Source organism: Emys orbicularis, chromosome 3 (assembly GCF_028017835.1).
Source record: "Emys orbicularis isolate rEmyOrb1 chromosome 3, rEmyOrb1.hap1, whole genome shotgun sequence".
Lineage (NCBI taxonomy): Eukaryota > Metazoa > Chordata > Testudines > Emydidae > Emys > Emys orbicularis.
The window spans coordinates 179,888,555-179,911,193 of NC_088685.1; the positions used below are offsets into that span (position 1 = coordinate 179,888,555).

Genomic DNA, 22,639 nt, shown 5'->3' on the forward strand with positions numbered 1-22,639 from the left:
TAGGGGGATTGGAGAAAGATGGGGACCCTAAAATTGGTGAGGCATCCACAGCAGACTGTCAACCCCCAATCTTCTCTGAAATGTCCCCAGATTTGTTCTCCACTCCCAGACAGGGTAGAAAGACAAAAAGGGAAAGAAGGGCAGCTAAGGCCTTGGGAACCCGAATACTGACCCAAAGCCAGAGGGTCGCTCTTGTAGGTAGGCGGACTCGCGCAGCTGAAAAGGAGGCCACGCAGGAGGGAGAAGCACCTGAGTCTGACCCCCACCCTAATGCTTCTGAACCAGTAGAGGCAACAGAGACTGGGCCCCTAGATCTTGGGCAGATTAGCCCTGGGAGAGGAAATTTTGGACAGGACCAGGCAGAAGACCCAAGGTATGACAACATTAGGAAGGAGGTGACTGAAATAGATGGGGTCCCCGTGGAAGGGAAAACCCAGGGACCAGGACCCTACTTCATAATGAAGAAGGATCTCTTATACCAGGTTGCACCAGTACAGGGGCAGAAGGTACAGCAGATCCTAGTACTTCAAAAACACCAGAACGCTGTATTAAGTCTTGCTCATAGTCATCTTTTTGGGGGGCATTTGGGGGTAGAGAAGACCCTGGCACGAGTCCTATGACGGTTCTTCTGGCCCGGAGTACGTGAAGAAGTGCGGAGGTACTGTGACTCCTGCCCGGAGTGTCAGCTGCACAGTCCCCGTCCCCACTTGAGGGCACCTTTAGTACCCCTTCCCATCATAGAGGTCCCCTTCGAGCGAATAGCCATGGACCTAGTGGGACCACTGGAGAAGACGGCTCGGGGCCACCAATATATACTTGTTGTTTTGGACTATGCTACTCGCTACCCAGAAGCCGTCCCCCTGCGGAACACGGCCTCTAAAACTATAGCCAAAGAGCTGGTGGGGATCTTTGCCCGAATGGGGCTACCGAAGGAGATATTAACCGACCAAGGAACCCCATTTATGTCGAAGCTAATTGAGGACCTCTGTACGCTGCTTCATATACATACCCTGAGAACTTCGGTCTACCATCCGCAGACTGATGGGTTGGTAGAAAGGTTTAACCGAACCCTCAAGGCTATGATAAGGAAGGTGGTAAGTCGGGACGGGAAGGATTGGGACACCCTACTACCCTACCTTATGTTCGCTATCTGGGAGGTACCTCAGGCCTCAACTGGGTTTTCCCCCTTTGAGTTATTATACGGGCGTCACCCCCGTGGCATACTAGATATCGCCAAAGAGATCTGGGAAGAGGAACCCAATGAGGGGAGAAATATAATAGAGCATGTAATGCAGATGCGAGACCGGATAGCCCGGGTTACCCCTATTGTACGGGAACATTTGGAGAAGGCACAGGAGGCCCACCAAACCCATTACAATCGCCAGGCAAAAGTACGACAGTTCCAACCAGGGGATCGGGTTATGGTGTTGGTACCCACGGCAGAAAGCAAGCTTCTGGCCCAATGGCAGGGGCCCTACGAGGTGGTTGAACCCCTGGGGATAGTAACCTACAAGGTGAGGCAGCCAGGACGCAGAAAACAAGAACAGATTTATCATGTTAACCTTCTGAAACCCTGGCATGCACAAGAGGCATGCACAACGGTCCAAAAAGACCTAACCCAGGAAAACAAGCCTTCCAAACAGGTGAGAGTGTCTCCCGATTTAACACCAGACCAGAAGAATGAGGTGTCTGAGATGAACTTCCGGAACCAAGATGTGTTCTCGACAAAACCGGGTCGAACAACCGAGACATATCACCACATCGTCACGAACCCTGGGGCCAGAGTAACAATGAGGCCCTATCGGGTGCCAGCGGCCAAAAGGGAGGAAATAAAAGCAGAAGTAAAAAAAATGCTGGAGTTGGGGATCATCGAAGAATCCCACAGTCAGTGGTCCAGCCCAATCGTGCTGGTGCCCAAACCTGATGGCACCACAAGATTTTGCAACGACTTCCGGCGACTAAACGAAGTATCCCAGTTCAACGCGTACCCCATACCTCACATAGATGAGCTAGTGGACCGTCTGGGTAATGCCCGGTACTTGACTACCCTAGACTTGACAAAGGGGTACTGGCAGATTCCCCTTGCAGAAGACGCAAAGGAAAAGACTGCGTTCTCTACACCAGAGGGTCTTTTTCAATATACTGTCCTCCCTTTTGGACTACATGGGGCCCCAGCTACCTTCCAGCGCCTCATGGACAAGCTATTATGCCCGCATAACAGTTATGCTGCTGCCTACTTGGACGATGTGGTCATTCATACCCCAGACTGGGAAACCCACCTGGAGAAGGTGGAGGCAGTCCTCGATACCTTCAGGCGAGCTGGCCTTATAGCAAACCCTGCCAAGTGAACAAGTTAGAGGCCATCCAAAATTGGCCCCGACCAAGTCGCAAGAAACAAGTCCGGGCGTTCCTAGGTGTGGTGGGGTATTACCGACGATTTATCCCCCTCTTTGCCACAAGGGCAAGCTCCCTGACAGACCTAGTGAAAGCCCGTGGACCTGATCTGGTGAGATGGTCTGACGTAGCAGAGGAAGCATTCACTGACCTACAGACTGCCCTCTGCAGTAACCCTGTACTGATAGCCCCTGATTTCACCAAGGAGTTTATCCTGCAGACGGATGCATCGGAAGTAGGGTTGGGGGCCGTTCTATCACAGATGGTCGGGGAGGAGGAACACCCAATTCTATACCTCCGTCGGAAACTCCTTCCAAGGGAACAAAAATATGCAGTGGTGGAGAGAGAATGCCTCGCTGTAAAATGGGACATGGAAACATTGCGCTACTACCTGCTCGGGCGCAGATTTGTCCTCGTGACCGACCATGCCCCTCTTCAATGGATGCAGCGGAACAAGGAGAAGAACACAAGGGTGACCAGATGGTTCTTATCCCTCCAACCTTTCCAGTTCCGTGTGCAACACAGAGCAGGGAGCTGTCATGGCAACGCCGATGGCTTGTCACGTGTGCACTGTCTGGCATCCCAAGCTGCCTAACCCCTTAGCGTTGAGCAGGGGGGAAGGATATGTGACAGACCCAGACCAGTGGGGTACAGGAGTCTGGTAGAGGGCAAATATACTGGTCACTGGATGAGTAGTTTTCTGTTCCCTGAGTGACCAGAGCAGGAGCTGCACTAGAGTAATCAGAAACCTGCTAGAACCAGTTAAGGCAGGCAGGCTAATTAGGACACCTGGAGCCAATTAAGAAGAAGCTGCTAGAATCAATTAAGGCAGGCTAATCAGGGCACCTGGGTTTTAAAAAGGAGCTCACTTCAGTTTGTGGTGCGAGTGTGAGGAACTGGGAGCAAGAGGCGCAAGGAGCTGAGAGTGAGAGGGTGTGCTGCTGGAGGACAGAGGAGCACAAGCGTTATCAGACACCAGGAGGAAGGTCCTGTGGTGAGAATAAGGAAGGTGTTTGGAGGAGGCCATGGGAAAGTAGCCCAGGGAGTTGTAGCTGTCATGCAGCTGTTACAGGAGGCACTATAGACAGCTGCAGTCCACAGGGCCCTGGGCTGGAACCCGGTGTAGAGGGCGGGCCCGGGTTCCCCCCAAACCTCCCAATTGACCTGGATTGTGGGTTCTTCCACAGGGGAAGGTCTCTGGGCTGTTCCCCAACCCACATGGTGAATCTCTGAGACAAGAAAATCCGCCAATAAGCGCAGGACCCACCAAGATAGAGGAGGAACGTTGTCACACATAATAACTTTTGGACATTACAGCTGATTAATTCCAAAATTTCAGGGAATGTTCTACGCATCAATGGCCAGAATCCTATCGATTTTGGTGAAAAATCAGAAAAACTGAAGGGGAGAATGGGGGACTGCAGTATGGGGGGCAAGGGGAAATGGGGGACACAAAGAGTCCCTGGCATAGAGGGAGAATGGGGGACCCTAGTACTGGGGAAGGGGACATAGACGGAGCCCATGGCAGGAGGGAGGGGACGGGGTGGGGGTTGCAAGGTGTCCCTGAAATAGAACGGGATGGGAAGGTCATGCACAGGAGGGAAATCAAGTAATCCAAGGAACCCCTAGTGTCTGCAATGCACTCGGCCTACAGAAGCAACAAAGTGTGCGTTGATTGCGACCTTCTAGTAAGATATTATAGAAGTGCCAAGTATTAGAGTATTACAACATTACTTTAAATATGGAATATGATCTTATACAGTCTGTCTAAAATTATCTAACTTTAAATGTTTTTATTTTTTTAATTTAACCATCCTACTTATTAACACAGAAAACACGAACTTGTTGTTCCTCTGGACACAGTGATATCAAAGAGTTCACAAGAACCCCAAAACGTCTGTCTGCCACTTAAATTAATTCCAGTATCGTTTATGAAAAGTACCTGTTCAATTTCAAAAATAAATAGGCACTACTTTGTTTATAGGAGGAGATAATGTTTTCTCATGAGGAAAGAAGAGTCTAATTTCAACCATAGGGTGATGATAGAGAAGATCACATCTTAAGTAAGCATTTACCAGCTGCTTTGCCCCTAACAAGGGAGGCACACATGGTCTCCGAATTACTGTTTTTTGTAACCTACAAGAAAAAACATTTTCCTCTCTCAGCAAAAGGTCCCATGCTAAAACTTCCAAGTATCTGGAATTTAATATAGACATCTTAGCACCTGGTAAGATCAGAATTTAATTTAAAGGCTAAAGATAATGACACATTCACAAACATGTGGATACACATACACAAACATATACACATTTATTTTAATGGACAATCTTTATTTTTATTTAGAAGGAAATCACTCTTATGCTTAGACTAGCCAACAAATTAACACACTGTATTAATTTGCAATTGGTGATTCTTTAGTACCTTAGCATAATTTGAACTGCATTTAAATGGTATTACTTTTAAGAATAAAGAAAACCATGGTTCAATTACCTTCAGGCAAAGACTGTATGGAGACCAGAATCGATAATAAATTCAGTATTAACTAGAAACTTTTTCTGTTTGTTTACTTTGCTAAGCACAAGTTACACTTACCTGAAATGAGGGCTTCTGGATTACAGTGTAAATATCTCTGAAACCAGATTTATTACTAACAAATCGCAGATGCATGAAACACTTTGCTGATGGCCCCTCTTTGCTCTCATGATTAGTAAGGTTGCAAGTTCCACTGAGATAACAGATTGCCAAGTAAGGCTGGGCACAATCAGAGACACTGAAGTGCGTTTGCTGGGTATAAAGTGATCCTATCCCGCTGCAGTAACACCCAGTTTAACTCCCACAGATTTGCTGAAAATAATTTTACACCTACTACTATCATCACTTGGTGGCATTGCAGGAGAATTTAAATGTATGGAGAAAAACAGAAGGGAAATAATACTGCACAAAACATTAGGTTACAGAAAATGCAAACACTACCTTTTTTATTTATTCCCATAATATACAAGATGGGGCTGGGACAGACCCACCATTTTTCAGATTTACAGAACAATCAGAAGTTTGCTTCTGCACTTGATCAAGCAGAGAACCTGAATGTTATGGGGTATGGCATAATGGAGCTGGCAAATGGACGGAAAGGGGCTTAGTATTGGTGGCAAGGTGATGAGAGTCACACTTGGAAGAAAAAGTGAGAGGGCTAGTGGGAAGAAAATTCGCTTGTATTTTAATAGTTGGAATGTCCAAAGATACAGTATAAGGGCACCCTAAGTTCACTAGTGCAGTCTGTGTGTTCTAGATAAACTTTGGAACACATTTTTCTCACTGAAATAAAATTACAAAAACACACAATATTTAATTGTCTGAAAATAGCCCTTTTTTGAAAAAATGAGAAAACATATAAAAGGACAAACAAAATGGATTCCAGTCCTTCATTCACATGAGAACTTCCCTTTTTGGGGAAGGGTGAGATTAGTGCACACGTACGTTAACGCATATGTATTCTGGGTCCCCAAAAGTTTAACAAATTTCTCCATTATGTAAGAAAAATCACTGCTCACTGTTTAAAAGACTAATTCCATAAACTGCTCAGAAACTCTGCCATTGCTTACCTCTTTGCAATGTCATATGACTCTGGGTGGATACAAGTTTGGTCCAAAGGATTTGGCTGTACTGCAACGTTTGCTGCTGGTTTGCTCTTCTTTTTGCCCTGTTTTTTGCTTGTGACTTGAACATCTGCTTTAGCCATAAGTGCATGACCTTCTGCTGCAAGCTTAGTTTGCTGATTGCTGTCAAAATTCAAAAAGAGACATAGTTCTTGGTATATGAACACCCTTCCAAGTGCCCACACACACAGACAGTGATCAGTTTTTGCAATTTGTTCATTCCATAAAGACACAGCCCTTAATCGCTCATTTTTTTAAAAATTACAAAATAAGATTGTGTTCTGGCTCCTTCTCATGGGAAGGAGAGGGTAAAAGCATAATATGATACTCAATATAAACTATTCAGAACGTGAACATAGGAGCCTTTGTTAAGAAGCATTAAAATGGCACAGTGGCACATTCACAAGTCCACTTAAAAAGTTATGGGAAGTGTCTCTCTCTGTTGCATCCAACTGCTGAACAATGCAGGGATTATATGGTTACAGGCAATAGAAAATAGCAACAAATGAAACAAACAAAACCACACTGTTAAATTAGAGTAGAGGACTTAGAAATAAGTCTTGGGGCTAAGCTCAAGACACTTGACCCCTAGCTTTGCCACAGACTATGTACCTTTGGGCAAGTCATGTGACACACAGTTTCTATTTCCCTACTTCACAGGGTGCTGTGAGGACTACTTCATTAATATTTGTAAAACGTTTAGATCTGCAGATGGAACGCACTGCAGAAGTGGGAGCATCCATATATACATTGAACAGGATATTTTTGTCATCCTTTAGAGCCAGATACTACAGTAATATATTACTGTTTAGAAGTCTATCTCCCAGAGAAATACACCTAGGGTGATATCGTGGGGTGCAGCCCAGGGGATGGGGGTGGGGAGCCTACAGTGGCCTTAAGCCATGTTTGTGCCCTCCCAATCCTAGGCTGCTCCAGGGATCAGAGCTCCCCTGGTGTAATTTAGACAGCCCTATGGGAGACGTGCTACCCAGAATGTCTGCAGAGCTACATGCTGTAGCGCTGCCAATCACCCATCCTCCCACCCCCGGGCATGGTCCCTATGCTATGGCTTGTAAGGGGGTCCTCGGAGGACAGCATAGAGCTGTCTGTCTCAATTTCTCTGCCAGGAAATTCTTTCTCAGCCAGATCTTGGGCTTCTAGAAACCCTTTATGCTGCTCTGGCCCCATTACCTGGTGTAAAAAGGATGGAGCATGGATGAGGATCCCACCCGTAAAGTCATATTGTGTATTTTATTATTTCTTGTTTAACTATGGCACAATGCCTCTTAATTGTAGTTTTCATGTGACCTACCCTAACACTGTCTTAATAAAGTCAATATAACCTTCTCCAAATATTGCATAAACTTTCTTAAACCTTTTTTAAAGAAGGGAGAATGTGTATATAGAATTTGCACTTACGCGCTACTAGTATAATGTTATTCATACATTTCTAACTAGACAAGTGCAAGTAAACACAAAAATGAATTTTTCTATACTCTGATGATGTTTTCAGATAATATTTAGTTAACACATCAATCAATTATGGTGTTTCATGGTGAAATGTATTAATGATGTACCACTGCTAGTGATATGGTCAGTGAAAGTGCTCATGTCATTCTACAAGAAAACCAGCAATAGAAAATACTAGATAGATACAATATGGCTAAGTTAGTGCTATGTGATAACTTATTTTGTTCTGTTTTGTTAAAACGTTCCAGACTTTTCAATAGTTGATATTTAATCTTGAATGTTGCACTGGTATGAGATTTTTCTATTTCATTCTCCACTTTTTGTTTTGTTTTTAAAGGGGAAAATAATCCAGAACTATGTAAGTACTTGTAAGTTCCTTGACCCTAGACCTATGCTAAAAAATTCCTGTAACTCTCATCCATGCAGAGCTTATCAGCTCTACAGGGCCTTTACCCACAACAGCTACAACAGAGATGTCCTTAACAGAGTCATTTTTGACTAACTTATTAAGTTCCTGTGCCGCTTGCAGGCTTTACTAATTCTACCACCTTTGAAAATGGACTGGACTTGAGTGTCCTAACAGCTATCTTTAATGGAGCCTGAAAATGTCTGAAATTGAAAAGTTTTGCAGATTTATCTATTTTGGAACTTTATACCTTTATAGCTTTATTTTTATGTCTCAGTGAAATCTACAGAACAATTCAAGTCAGAAGTGTTTAGGTGTCAGATGATTATGAGTTATATGGGGGTGGGGATAGCTCAGTGGTTTGAGCATTGGCCTGCTAAACCCAGGGTTGTGAATTCAATCCTTGAAGGGGTCACTTAGGGATCTGGGGCAAAATCAGTACTTGGTCCTGCTAGTGAAGGCAGGGGGCTGGACTTGATGACCTTTCAAGGTCCCTTCCAGTTCTAGGAGATAAAATAAATTAATGGAGATATCCTATTTATTTATATTTATTTATGAGCAGCAAGGTCAGATGGTTAAAAATATTTTTTCACTCAACTAGCTGAAATGATTTTGCTCAAACCAGAGCTAAGACGAAACCAGGGAAACCCCAGACCAAAAGAAATTAGTTTGAAAATGTTTGGAACACTACAAAACTTATGGTTAAAATTATTACCACTTCAGAATAGTCACTAGGCATTTTATAATGCATTTATGAAATATACTAGTAATATCCTACATTCTCAACGAAGTAAGATCAATCAATTATTTCTACAGATTTTTAAGAACTATTCAGATATTGAACAAGCTGCAAAGTCACAAATAGTTCTAGGGCGTGATTGCCCCTACTGGTAAAGGGAGAACTAACTGGACACACCGTCTGCCTGAGTGGTGCAGCTACATCCTATGCTGGGAGGAAGAAAGGAAAAGAGACTTGCCCTCATGTGAGCTGTGCTTTTGTCACTGCCACCCTTCCCTGGCAATTCCACCAAGTGAGGGCAGTTTTAAAATATAGTTAGGGCATCAAATGAGTCCTCAGAGTGAAGTCTCCCTAGGATATAAATTGCTCATCTCATATCTTTGTACGCAGGCCATGACCTGCAGTGCTGCCCACTGTTGTGGCAGTGTGGGACAGCTCTGGGCCCTCCACCACAGTGTCCACCACTCACACATTGGTTTCCATCAGTGGAGTGAATCAAGCTCTTGAAGCCCAGAAAGAAGTTTAGACTGTTAAACTTTTTTCAGATCAATATTTTAGGTGAGAACTGCTATGTTTTTGTTAACTTGCCAAATATAAAACATGGGAACTAGCAGAAATAAAGCTCTAATGCTAATGGCCCAGTGGCAGAGAGAACAAAAATAATGTACTGGCTTCTGGCCCGCTACAGGATATCTTTTGTTGGTTGGGCCCACCAGAAATGTTGCAGAGGCAATGCAGTCAGGGCCTAATTTTGACTCGGGTTTTTCAATGCAGCACCTGATTTTGCAAGATATGCATTGATAGGTATCTGTTTATCTGATATCAGGATTAGGCTCCTGGCCTCCGGAAGGAAAATATAATGCACAATGCTCTTAACACTCCACTACTGTGCTGTTTGACAAAATATTGACATATGCCTACCTTCTCTGTTATCATTTTTATTATTAATAATTGGTACTGCAGTAGTGGCACCAATGGGATTGGGGCCCTATCGTGCATGCTAGGTACTGCACACCAGTATTAAAAAATGACAGTACTTGCCCCAAAGAATGGACACTCTAAACAATCTTCCCTGCCCAGATGATAAGATTAAAAATGTCTGAGAATGAAGATCCTGGATTCTCACACTGACTACCACCCACCATCACACTTCCACAGCACCTGCCTTCCAAGGATATTAATGTAGTTTACAAACAATTATGCCTTAAAAACACCCCTGTGAGTTATCAGTATCTTACAGATGGAGAAACAGAGGCACAGAGAGAGACTAAAGAGATTTGCCCAAGGTCACCAATGAATCAGTGGCAGAACCAGGAGTAAAACCCAGGAATCCTAATTCACAATAATGGGCTATGGTTAAGGCTATGATTTTGTCACGGAGGTCACGGAATCTGTGACTTCAGCCCCGGCGGCTGGGAGCTGCAGGGCCCTGCTGCCTCCACAGCAGCAAGGAGCTGTGCGGTACGTCGCCCACCGCCTGAGGCAGTGGGCCCCCAAGCTGCCATGGACAGTGGGGGTACCTCACAGCTCCCCGCCAGCCGCAGTGGGGCAGGGGGATCCCTGCAGCTCCCCGCCAGCTGCGATGGGGCAGGGGGATCCCCAGAAGCTCCCAGGTGGGGCAGGGGGACCCCCGGCAGCTCCCTCCTGCAGCAGAAGCAGGGGGATCCCCACAGCTCCCCGCCAGCCACAGCAGGGCAGGGGGATCCCCGCAGCTCCCCGCCAGCTGCGATGGGGCAGGGGGATCCCCAGAAGCTCCCCGGGGGGCAGGGGGACCCCTGCAGTTCCCCACTGCTGCAGAAGCAGGGGGATCCCCGCAGCTCCCCACCTCCAGAGCAGGGCAGGGGGATCCCCGGCAGCTCCCCACTGCGGCAGCAGGGGGATTCCTGCAGCTCTCTGCTGCTGGGGCAGGGGGACCTTGCAGCTCCCCGCCACCGCGGGGAGCAGGGGAACCCTGGAACTCTGAGTCCCCATGGGTGGTCGGGACCCCGGAGCTCCCAGCCACCCCGCAGCTGCCCAGCCACTTCCCATTTTATCATGGATATTTTTAGTAAAAGTCAGGGACAGGTCACGGGCTTCTGTGAATTTTTCTTTATTGCCTGTGACCTGTCCCTGACTTTTACTAAAAATATTCATGACAAAATCTTAGCCTTAGCTATAGCCAACAAACCCATTAGACACCCAGTCAGCTCTGATTGGTTGCTGCTTTGAGAAGGAATGGGCTTGTGAATGCATGGCTGTTACTGAGTTTAATTCACACCTTAGTAATTACCTGCAAAAGGTTCTTATATATTCTTGGTTAAACCTGATGAAGCCAGCGCACTGTTGAAAGGATTTTGGACCCAGTCCTTTAACTTCCTTGAGCTGTTCCCGACTTATAAATGGTCCATTCTTTTCTCGCCATTCAATGATATTTTTAGCCCTATTAGCATTCAGTCCTGCAATATGTCTGAGAAGCAAAGTTTTCAAAATATATTAGTTACAAATAAACAATGACTAGTGCAGATACAAATTAACAGCAAGGATACAAACTGCTCAAGGAAATCTGGGCCGGATAACTCAAATATCAATACACTAAATAGTTTGCAAAAGCAGTGCAAGACCAAAGGCTGAAGGATCCATCTTCACATGATCCTGCAAAAGGATCCACAACAAGACTCTGGACTATCTGGGTATAAGGGTCCGTGTGGGAGGATATTTCTGCAGGATCAGACCCAAATCTGCATTCAGGTTCTAAGTGAATGGAAGCAGAGAATTGTTCATGGAGTGTCACTGCAATCGATGCAAAAGACACAAAATAGCAAAGAGAAGAAAAATTTCCCCAAAACAGTCTCATCCCTTCATGCAACAAACGTTGGAACAGAGTGACAAACTCAGCATTGCTGAAATATCAGAATTATAAGGAGAATTTGAAACGTAACAACCCACAAAGTAAAAATACTACTAATTAAGAATGGAAATTTTGGCAAGTCATTCTTAGAAATGTTAAGGAGTAGATCATGATTTTAAGCTCTTAACTAGGCAGTGGATAGTGCATGGTAAGCCAGGGTGTTAGACTCTCCAATGCACACGCTTATTGCACACTAACTCAAAACAGGGAACCTGCAACAGCTCACAAAGTTCCACAATGCACTCTGACGTACTCTCATTTCACATTGGCTTTCAACAGCTCTTCTTGATGACAAAGGTATATACCTCAAATACACAGCTCACAAAATTTCCATTGATCTTTAGTCTGCCTCAGAGAACATATCTAACTTCTAATGCCTGCAGAGATGTAACATGCCTTGTAAATGCAACAGGTGTTAATGAACACATTTAACATATCACATACCTGAGCAGTAAGCAATGTTGGTAATCAGCCTGTCTGGGATGCACTGTTTTCTACAACTTAGGTCTCAGGGACACTCACTGCTTTTCGACACAGTGCCGCAGTGTGCGCTATAAGGGGTGTGACTTGCAGAGCATTTGTGCTCTGACTGTCCCATGTAGACCCTGCTGGCATGAACTACAAGGTACCTAGTGCATGTTAATGTAGTCCTGTTTCAAACAGGACTTCATCAACATGAACTAAGTACCTTGTAGTTCATGCCAGCAGGGTCTAGATGGGGTAGTTAGAGTGCAACATGCTAACGCACTCTACAACTCACATCTCTTTAGAGCACACTGCGGTGCCGTGTACACAAGCCCACAGAAGCAGAAGAGCATTTGGGGGGGGGGGAGGAGGAGGGAGACATGATGACAATCTTCAAGTACGAAAAAGGTTGTTATAAAGAGGAGGGTGATAAATTGTTCTCCTTAATCACTGAGGACAGGACAAGAAGTAATGGGCTTAAGCTGTAGCAAGGGAGATTTAGGTTGGACATTAGGAAAAGCTTCTTAACTGTAAGGGTAGTTAAGCACTGGAATAAATTGCCTAGGAAGGCTGTGGAGTGTCTGTCATTGCAGGTTTTTAAGAACAGGTTAGACAAACACCTGTCAGGGTAGGGGACTGGACTAGATGACCTGTTCCAGTCCTACTTTTCTATGATTATGGGCATGACCTCCTCCCACTGTTTATTTTTAACAGTCCATTGGACCAGATGGTTGAAATTTTCTGAATTTTGATTTTTCAACAGACAATTAGATACATTTTCACAAAAACTTTACACAAAAAATCATAACATTTTCCAGTACATTATAGAGCTAGTAATTTTTTTTTAAATGTACACAGTGAAAAAGGGATACATTTTTCATGAAAATTTTCCAGAATTTTCTCTCTGTTTTTCAACTAGCTTTACTTGCTATAATCTGTAAAGCCATCTTCTGACAGACAGAACAAACATTTGGAAATCCCTTCCTTTGCAATATTAATTCATATTTATTATGCCATGTTATTTTTGATTGCTGTGTTTGTTTTATGCTATGCGTTATTACTTTGAAAATATTTGTCTCCCTCAGAAGAATGGTTTTACCTTGCAGAACCACATCCCCTCTTTCAAAAAGCTGACCCTTAATACTCCAGTGAAATACTGTCTTAATATGTCATTTTCATGTAATTGGAAGTTTAACACAAGAGCCATTTGCTCCAGCTGAATTTGAGTCGAATGGCAGACTAAACACAGACTCTGTGATCCAGAGCCATGTAATTACTGGAATAGGAAAGTATTCAACCCACCTTAATAGTATTTCTGAGCAGATGTTAATATCTACTCCTACAAAGCTGACACACTCCTCAACCACACTGTCCAGAGTTGCTTTGAGCAAAGTCTGTGAAACGTCATGCTGAGACACAAAAATACAGATATAGGGTTACTGAAATATTGGAACATGCATAAATGAGATAAATGAGAACTGCAGACAATGGCAATTTAACAAAACATTTGCTAATATATTGTCAACATAAGAAACAACAATACAGGGACCTCAAATTTAATACCACTTTTTCTATTGTAGAGTTACCTTAGCCCATTGATTTTTTCTTAATGGTCCTCAATATCTCTTTGCAAGAACTCTGTTGTGTGTCAAATTCCTAGAATATGCTGTATATTCTATTCCTTGTCAAATTAGACCATTTTTTTTACTGCACTGGATAAATGTTTTCCTGTCTTATTTAAAATCAAAATTTAATGAAACACACACATAAAACAGTTAAAAAATAGAATGAACATTGTATTTTATTATCTATACCTATAAATATAGATTTATTTAGTCTGATACTTAACCCCTTATTCTAAAATCCGATTTAAAAATTGTTATTAAAAAGACAGGTAGGACAAAATTTTCAAATTAATATCTCTGGATAAAATGGACATACTTGCACACACGAATACCACATCTGTGCACACTGCAGTGGGGTAAGTATATAGTAAGTGCCTGTCAAATTTTCCTTTTTTGACAACTAATCTTCACGTTGTTATAGAACAGCTCATTATTCATTACCCTTTAAGAGTAAACCAGATATTATATTAGGTCTGAGAACATGAAGGCTAAATTTCAACCCTGCATCAATAAAATACGTCAAATTGCAAATGGCTATATTCAGAAGATTAGCAGATCCTTCACTACAGGAGCACTACTGAAAATTCTTCTAGCTTTTCATTTGTTCGCATATTTTTTCTTTGTTTTAATTAGTCATGCTTGTTAAAGATCAAAAGTTATGAAACTCTAGATACCAAAGTTTTACTTCAATCCACAACAATGTGAACTTCTCTATGAGCCCACCAATGCTTAGAAGTCTGACCTGAAGGGAGAATCCTTTCTAAATGTACGAGCTAATTTAATCACAATGTTGGCTTCGCTCTAGGGTTCTTATAAGTCACTCACATAAATCTGAGTTGATCTGTAGTGGTTTTGTGATGCATTTATTTAGGACATCATCTTGGATTCAAGCCAAGATCCTAGATATTTTGTCCAGTACTATATTTTATCTTCCAAGCCATTCAGCTCTTTTAAAGTTATTATAATTAAATATGACATGCCACCAGCATCAGGCTTCATCTAGTCATATTTGTCATTCATTAAACAATAGTTAATATCATAACCAAACCCTGTGCCAATGTCGCCCTCCTTATTAGAGCTAATCATATTGTCATGTACACCGATCGCCACAAATGTATTAATAAACTGACATGATATAAGCAGACCAAAGGAACACTCATATGATAGACACCTGCACCCTCTCTCCTCCAGAGCCCAGCCATGGAGCAGCCCCCCCCCCCCCCCCCCCGCTGCCCCCGAGCCCAGACACTTGCATACCCTCCCTCGCAGAGTCCAGGGATCCAGAGGGAGAAACAGCCTGATGGTGGGTCCTGGGCTTGTACAGAGTTTCCTGCATGCCACCTCCTTCCTTCAGGGCGTGCCAGGAAGTGCAGCTGCCCAGAACCCTCCATCTCCCCCCTGCTCCCTCTCGGCAGTGTCCTGTATTTGCGAGCTGGGCTCCGCTAGGTCCAGCAGCCTCTAGTGGCAGCCAGCAGCTCTGTAGCACCAATTCTGCAGGAAAAGGGAAATTCTGCACAGAACATTAATGGCAAAGAATCCCCCCAGGAGTAATTTGTCGAGCAGCATATGCAGGAGTAGCCCCAAATAACAGAGAATGTAACCAGGCACATTTGGTCTAATCTTTCTGAGAGGCAGTATGGCTGTGTGGATGGAACTTGATTTGGCCACAGTGTCCTAGTCTTGATTCCCAGCTCTGCTAAAAGTGTTATGTGACATTTCAGATACAGTACTCAGTTACATCATCAGTAACACAGGGGGGTGGTATCTGAAGCCTTGATCAATAGCAAGGATTGTAAAGTGCACAGAATTACCTCCACCAATAGGAGAGGTGAAACTTGAACTCATGGTCTTCTGGATTCAAAGGGGAACTTTGGTGCCTGTTGTAACTTGTGTGTTAAATGGAGAACAAATTTAGTGAGTGAGAGCAAACATGAAAAAAATCTGTGAAGTGTTTTATTTGATTTATTTCTTTTTCCAGGAACAATTGCCAATGACTAAAAATTCATAGGCCTCTCAAAGAGTGCTTTGCATTTTTCACTTTTTAAAAAACAAGTCAGTGTGTTTCAGCTTCATATTAGAATTTAAGAAATAAGGGCAGTCAAAGGCAAAATCCCACTGCAACCTTTACCATGGAACCACTATTAGTTCCTCGATAATGCTTACCATCACACATACCACATTGCCTTTATACCCAAGGTTGTATGTTTGACTTGTGGCTGAGGTCCATATTTTAAAATATGTTGGTGAGCAAAGTGAGAGAGGAAAGAAACGAGAAACCCCTTTAAAGGTGTCAGGACATATTTCTCTTGCAGAAGGCCCAATAATTTTATTTGTAAGCATGCCTCAGCTTTGTCCACCAACTGCGTACAGCTTAACGCCTGCTTAAATAGCTTTACAACTACCAATAAAAAGAAAAAGACAGGCACTAGCTCCTCTTTAATATCTCAATATACTACAGATGAACCACTTAGAATGGATATCTACAGCATATATGGGAGTGAACCGATGCATGGTGAGTGAGTGTGAATGTGACTGATATAGATAAGCAAATTGTAGGGCTGCCCCTTTTCTACAGACAGCAGGACTAAAATCTTAGTTATAGGTAAGGCTACGTTTTAGTCACGGGTATTTTTAGTAAAAGTCATGGACAGGTCATGGGCAGTAAACAAAAATTCATGGCCCGTGACCTGTCCGTCACTTGTACTATATCACCTGGATCACCCAGATCGATCGGTCTTCAGCTGTCGTTAAGACTGCGCCGATCACAACACATCCGCCATTCTTCTCGCATTCTTGCCTTTCTTCTCCACGTTCATCCGAAACGTTTAACAATGTCTTATTCCCATCTTCTTGGAGGCCAACCAAGTGGTCTTTTCTGTTCTCGCGGGTACCAGTCAGTAATGATTGCAGTCCACCTATTGTCCGTGAGCTATGCTATTTGGCCCGCCCATCGTATCTTATTATATCTGCTTTCCACGACAATATCTTTCACACCGCTGCGTTCTCTAATTATTTCATTTGGGATACGATCCAGAAGGGAAATTCCCAACATAGCTTGTTCCATTGCCCTTTCAGCTACCGACAGCCGCTGTTCTTCTCTCTTCGTCAGTGCCCACGTTTCACTGCCATACAGCATGGCTGGCAGCACTGTTGAATTGAAGATATTTGTACGTGTGGTCTTGTCGATTTTTCCTCTACTATATACCCCTGACTAAATCTTGCGGGGGGAGATGGCCCAGAGGTACTGCGGATGCTCTGGGGGGAGGGGCGGCGCAGGTGCTCTGGGGAGAGCAGCCCAAGATCCCCGCTGGTGCAAAGGGGTCCAACCTTTGCACCAGCCCTGTGCCCCAACCCTGAGCCCCCTCCCATACCCAAACTCCCACTGCTGCTGGGGGGAGGGGTGAGCAGTGGCCCGAGACTGCCCCAGCAGCAGCCGGTGTGGCTGGCCCAGGGGCTGCCAGAGCTGCTCAGGTGGCCGCTGGGCCAGCCGCCCCGGCTGCTGCAGAAGTCACAGAATCAGTGACAAACTCGCAGCCTTAGTTACAGGCTATCCGTAACTCATAGAGAAAATCAGGCTTGTGGAAGGCGGCCAGCTGTGAATTGCGGCAAACTCTTCCAGAGACACAGCCTCTGACTCTGCATTGGAGAGACTTCTCACTCACACTGTGAGCCTTATTTTGAATGCAATAGAAGAGATGTAAATTTATGTTTCTAACAACGTGATTAATTTAAAAAAAATTAGTAGGGCTGTCAAGCGATTAAAAAAATTAACCGCGATTAATCGCACTGTTAAACAATAACAAAATACCATTTATTTAAATATTTTTGGATGTTTTCTACATTTTCAAATATATTGATTTCAATTACAACACAGAGTACAAACAGTACACTGCTCACTTTACATTTATTTAAGTATTTGTACTATAAAAAAACAAAAGAAATAGTATTTTTCAATTCACCTAATACAAGTACTGAAAGTTGAACTTACAAATGTAGAATTACGTAAAAAATAAACTGCATTAAAAAAAATGTAAAATTTTAGAGCCTGAAAGTCCACTCAGTCCTACTTCTTCGTCAGCCAATCACTCAGACAAACAAGTCTGTTTACATTTGCAGGAGATAATGCTGCCTGCTTCTTGTTTACAGTGTCACCTGAAAGTGAGAACAGGCATTCTCATGGTACTGTTGTAGCTGGCGTCGCAAGATATTTACGTGCCAGATGCGAAAAAAATTCTTATATCCCTTCATGTGTCAACCACCATTCAAGGGGTCATGCGTCCATGCTGATGATGGGTTCTGCCTGATAACAATCCAAAGTAGTACGGACCGACGCATGTTCATTTTCATTATCTGAGTCAGATGCCACCCACAGAAGGTTAATTTTCTTTTTTGGTTGTTCGGATTCTGTAGTTTCCGCATCGGAGTGTTGCTTTTTTAAGACTTCTGAAAGCATGCGTCCGGATTTTGGAAAGCACTTCAGATTCTTAAACGTTGGGTCGAGTGCCGTAGTTATCTTAAGAAATCACAGATTGGTATCTTCTTTGTGTTTTGTGAAAGCTGCAGTGAAAGTGTTCTTAAAATGAACAACATGTGCTGGGTCATCATCCGAGACTGCTATAACATGAAATATATGGCAGTATGCGGGTAAAACAGAGCAGGACACATACAATTCTCCCCCAAGGAGTTCAGTCATAAATTTAATTAATGCATTATTTTTTTAATGAGCGTCATCAGCATGGAAGCATGTCCTCTGGAATGGTGGCCGAAGCATGAAGGGGCATATGAATGTTTAACATATCTGGCACATAATACCTTGAAAAGCCGGCTACAAAAGTGCCATGCAAACGCCTGTTCTCACTTTCTGGTGACATTGTAAATAAGAAGAGGGCAGCATTATCTCCTGTAAATGTAAACAAACATGTTTGTCTTAGCAATTGGCTGAATAAGAAGTAGGACTGAGTGGACTTGTAGGATCTGAAGTTTTAAATTGTTTTGTTTTTGAGTGCAGTTATGTAACAAAAAAAAAATCTACATTTGTAAGTTGCACTTTCACAACAATGAGACTACACTACAATACTTGTATGAGGTGAATGGAAAAATACTATTTCTTTTGTTTATCATTTTACAGTGCAAATATTTGTAATAAAAATAATATGCACTTTGATTTCAATTATAACACAGAATCCACTATATATGAAAATGTAGAAAAACATCCAAAATATTTAATAAACTTCAATTGCTATTCTATTGTTTAACTGTGCAATTAAAATGCGATTAATTGCGATTACTTTTTTTAATCGCAATTAATTTTTTTATCACGTGAGTTAACTGCGATTAATCGACAGCCCTAAAAATTAGTTATTACTACCCATTTTAAAGGCATCAAATAAATAATAGTCATTATATTTCAGTAAACAGCTAAGTGAAATGTGCTTTCAGATCTTTCTATAGTTCTTATACAAACTGACTCATTGACTCATCCTGGTATTTGCTGCTTCCATGCACAAAAAGGGTGTCATCACATTACTCGTGCATTTGTCTCAGAGGGACATGGACTCCACTCGCTCACTCTGTAGAAAAACCAGTTACCTACCTTTCGTAACTGTTGTTCTTCAGGATGTGTGGCTCATGTCCATTCCATTCCCGGTATGCGTGTGCCCCCGTGCGCGGTTGTAGAGATTTTTACCTTAGCTGTATCTGTAGGGCCAGCTGTGGTGCCCCCGTGACTGCCTCGCTCATGCGTCGGTATATCAGGCACCACTGGCCCTATTCTCTCTCCGTTCCTTCTTGCCAGCAACTCCGACAGAGGAGCGACCACTAGTGGTGAGACAAGAAAGTCCTGCTGAGGTGATCCGCCAAGACGTTCCTGGTTCCAGGCAGGTGCGCGGCTATCAGATGAATGCCATGCTGAACACAAAAAATCTCAAAGGAGGAGAGCTGGGCCGAATACCTGGCACCGCCCTCCCTGTTGATATGATACATCGCAGCGGTATTGTCCATCAGGACCTGCACCACCTTGCTCTTCAGAGGGGGCAAGAAAGCCTGGCAGGCCAAGCGAACCGTTCTGAGCTCCCTGATGTTGATATGGAGGGCTAGATCATTCTGTAGCCAGCAGCCCTGGGTGCTGAGCTTGCCCAGGTGGGCTCCCCAGCCCAGGTCCGAAGCATCAGAGACCAGGGTCAGCGACAGGAATGGGGTCGCAAAGGGGACTCCCTCTAACACTGATCCAGGATCCAACCACCAATCCAGGGAGGACCTGATGTGGTCTGGCACCCTGACTACCTGGTCTAGGTCGTGCCTGTTGAGGACATAGACTGACACCAGCCACTCTTGCAGAGGCCGGAGATGGACGTATGTACACATGGCCATGTGGCCCAACAGCCACGGGCAGGTGTGAGCCGTGGTGAGCGGGCGGTTTTTCACATGGGAGATCAGGTCCGACATGGCCTGAAAATGCACTTCCGGAAGGAAGGCCCTGGCTCACCTGGAGTCAAGAACCGCCCTAAAATGAACTCTTATTTGCTTGACAGGCATTAAGGTGGATTTTTTTCTCATTTATTAACAGGCCCAGGTCGCGCCAGGTGGAATGCTCCAGATCGAAGCTCCTCTGTGCTTGCTCCCGAGGCCTGCCCTCAATGAGCCAGTCGTCGAGATATGGGAAGACCTGAACCCCTCAATGTCTCAGGTAAGCAGCCACTGGCGACGTACATTTTGTGAACACCCTTGGGGCCAATGAGAGGCCAAAAGGCAGCACCATGAATTGAAGATGGTGTCTGCTGACTATGAAATGGAGGAAACATCTGTGCCTTTGGAATATGGAAGTAAGCGTCCTTCAAGTTGAGGGCTGCGTACCAGTCTCCCAGATCCAAGGAGGGGATGATGGAGGGCAGAGAGACCATGTGAAACTTCAACTTTCTGAGAGGCTTGTTAAGGCGACACAGGTCCAAAATGGGTCTGAGGCCCCCTTTTGCTTTCAGGATTAGGAAGTAGCAGGAAAAGAACCATTTTCCCTTCATGTCCCAGGGGACCTCCTCCACCACCCCCAGGTGCAGGAGATTCTCAACCTCTTGGATAAGGAGTTGCTCGTGAGAAGGTCCCTGAAGAGGGACAGGGAAAAGGTGGGGTGGGATGGAGGGGCGGACGAAAATTGCAGGGTATAACCCAGAGATATTATGTCCAGCACCCAGCGGTCCGAGGTGACCCGCAATCAGCCCGAAAGGTAGGGATGAAGATGGTGAAGGAAAGAACAAAGTGTATCTGGGGAATTGACTGGGGTGTCATCCTCGAGTGCACCTTCAAAATGAGTGCTTCCTGCCCCCAGGATGCTTCGCCGGGCTGGGCTGTGTGGGTGAGCGGGAGGAGGAAGGGCGGAGACAACTAAAGCTCGTGTCTCTATCTCTTCTCCTTGCAGATCCCTGACTAGGCTGCCAAGGCCTTGGCGGCGGGGGCAGCCGGAACTGCTTCCATGGAGACTGTGGCATCTGCATGCATAGCGAGTGTCCTTTAACCCATGCAGCCTCGCATCCATCTGTTCCGAAAAGAGACCATTCCCATCGAATGGGAGGTCCTGGATAGAGGTCTGCATCTCGTGGGGCAGGCCGGTGATCTGAAGCCAGGAGCTGCGCCTCTTGACTACTGCTGATGTGACCACCTTAGCCTCCGAGTCTCCTGAATCCCATGCCATCTGGAGAGACACCCAGCCGCCGCAGTGCCTTCCTCCACCAGGGTGCCGAATTCTTGGGCCAGAGCCTGAGGGAAGGACTCCTTGAACTTACAGAGGGAGTCCTATAAGTCAAAATTGTACCTGCCCAAGAGGGCCTGATGGTTCACCACCCCAAATTGCAAGCTGGCTATGGAATAAATTTTTCCTCCCAGAAAGGTCCAGTCTTTTGGCCTCTTTATTTTTGGGAGTTGAACTACTGTGTCCCTGCTTGTCCTTTTCGTTGGCTGCAGAGACAACCAGCAAGCCTGGAGGTGGGTGGGTATAAAGGTACTTGAACCCTTTGACTTGGACGAAGTACTTCTTTTCAGCCCTTTTGGAGGACGGAGGATGGACGACGGGGTTTGCCAGAGGGCTTTGGCAATTTTCAGGACCCCGTCATGCACGGGTGAGGCCACATGGAGTATTGCATCCAGTTTTGGGGCCCCCACTGCAGAAAGGATGTGGACAAATAGGAGAGAGTCCAGCGGAGGACAACAAAAATGATTAGAAGGCTGGGGCACTTGACTTATGAAGAGAGGCTGAGGGAACTGGGCTTATTTAGTCTGCAGAAGAGAAGAATGACGGGGGATTTGATAGCAGTCTTCAACTATCTGAAGGGGGGTTCGAAAAAGGATGGAGGTAGGCTGTTCTCAGTGGTGGCAGATGACAGAACAAGGAGCAATGGTCTCAAGTTGCAGTGTGGTCTAGGCTGGATATTAGGAAAAACTATTTCACTAGGAGGGTGGTGAAGCACTGGAATGGGTTACCTAAGGAGGTGGGGGAATCTCCATCCTTAGAGGTTTTTAAGGCCTGGCTTGACAAAGCCCTGGCTGAGATGATGTAGTTGGGGTTGGTCCTGCTTTGAGCAGGGGTTTGGACTAGATGACCTCCTCAGGTGCCTTCCAACCCTAATCTATTATTCTATCGTAGTGCAACACGTGCCGGGGTAGAGGCTGAGAGACGAAGCAAGGCCCGGTGTTCCTTAAAATCATCTGGCCGGCTGGCCCTCGAGGGTGGGCATTGTCTCCTCTACTCCGACCTCCGAGTGGGTCTGAGGCACTGAGCCTGGTGCCGCCAGTTGTTGCTCCGAAGTGGCAGCAGATGAGCGGTGCGAAGGGGACAGTTATCACCAGCATGCCCCACCTCCTCCGATAAGGCCACTGCTCTGGCCATACTGCCAACCTAGCACCATAGACGTCGACGTGGCCCATTTGCACTGGTAAGGTCTTGGCGAGGGTCTGAACTGCCCTTCTGTCCCGGAGGAATCCCCTTCTGGTGACCACGGCAGGGCCGTT

At 44.9% G+C, this 22,639-nt stretch overlaps 1 protein-coding gene across 1 annotated transcript in view; it reads right to left on the reverse strand.

Moving 5' to 3' along the window:
• Positions 1-22,639, reverse strand: part of SRBD1 (S1 RNA binding domain 1) — a 247,442-nt gene that overhangs the window by 23,378 nt on the left and 201,425 nt on the right. Inside the window, exons 19-22 of the mRNA XM_065401220.1 lie at positions 13,320-13,426; positions 10,935-11,111; positions 10,833-10,864; positions 5,997-6,144 (exon numbers count right to left, since the gene is read on the reverse strand). Coding sequence (XP_065257292.1) covers positions 5,997-6,144; positions 10,833-10,864; positions 10,935-11,111; positions 13,320-13,426 — 464 coding nt within the window. The remainder of the gene's footprint in view (positions 1-5,996; positions 6,145-10,832; positions 10,865-10,934; positions 11,112-13,319; positions 13,427-22,639) is intronic.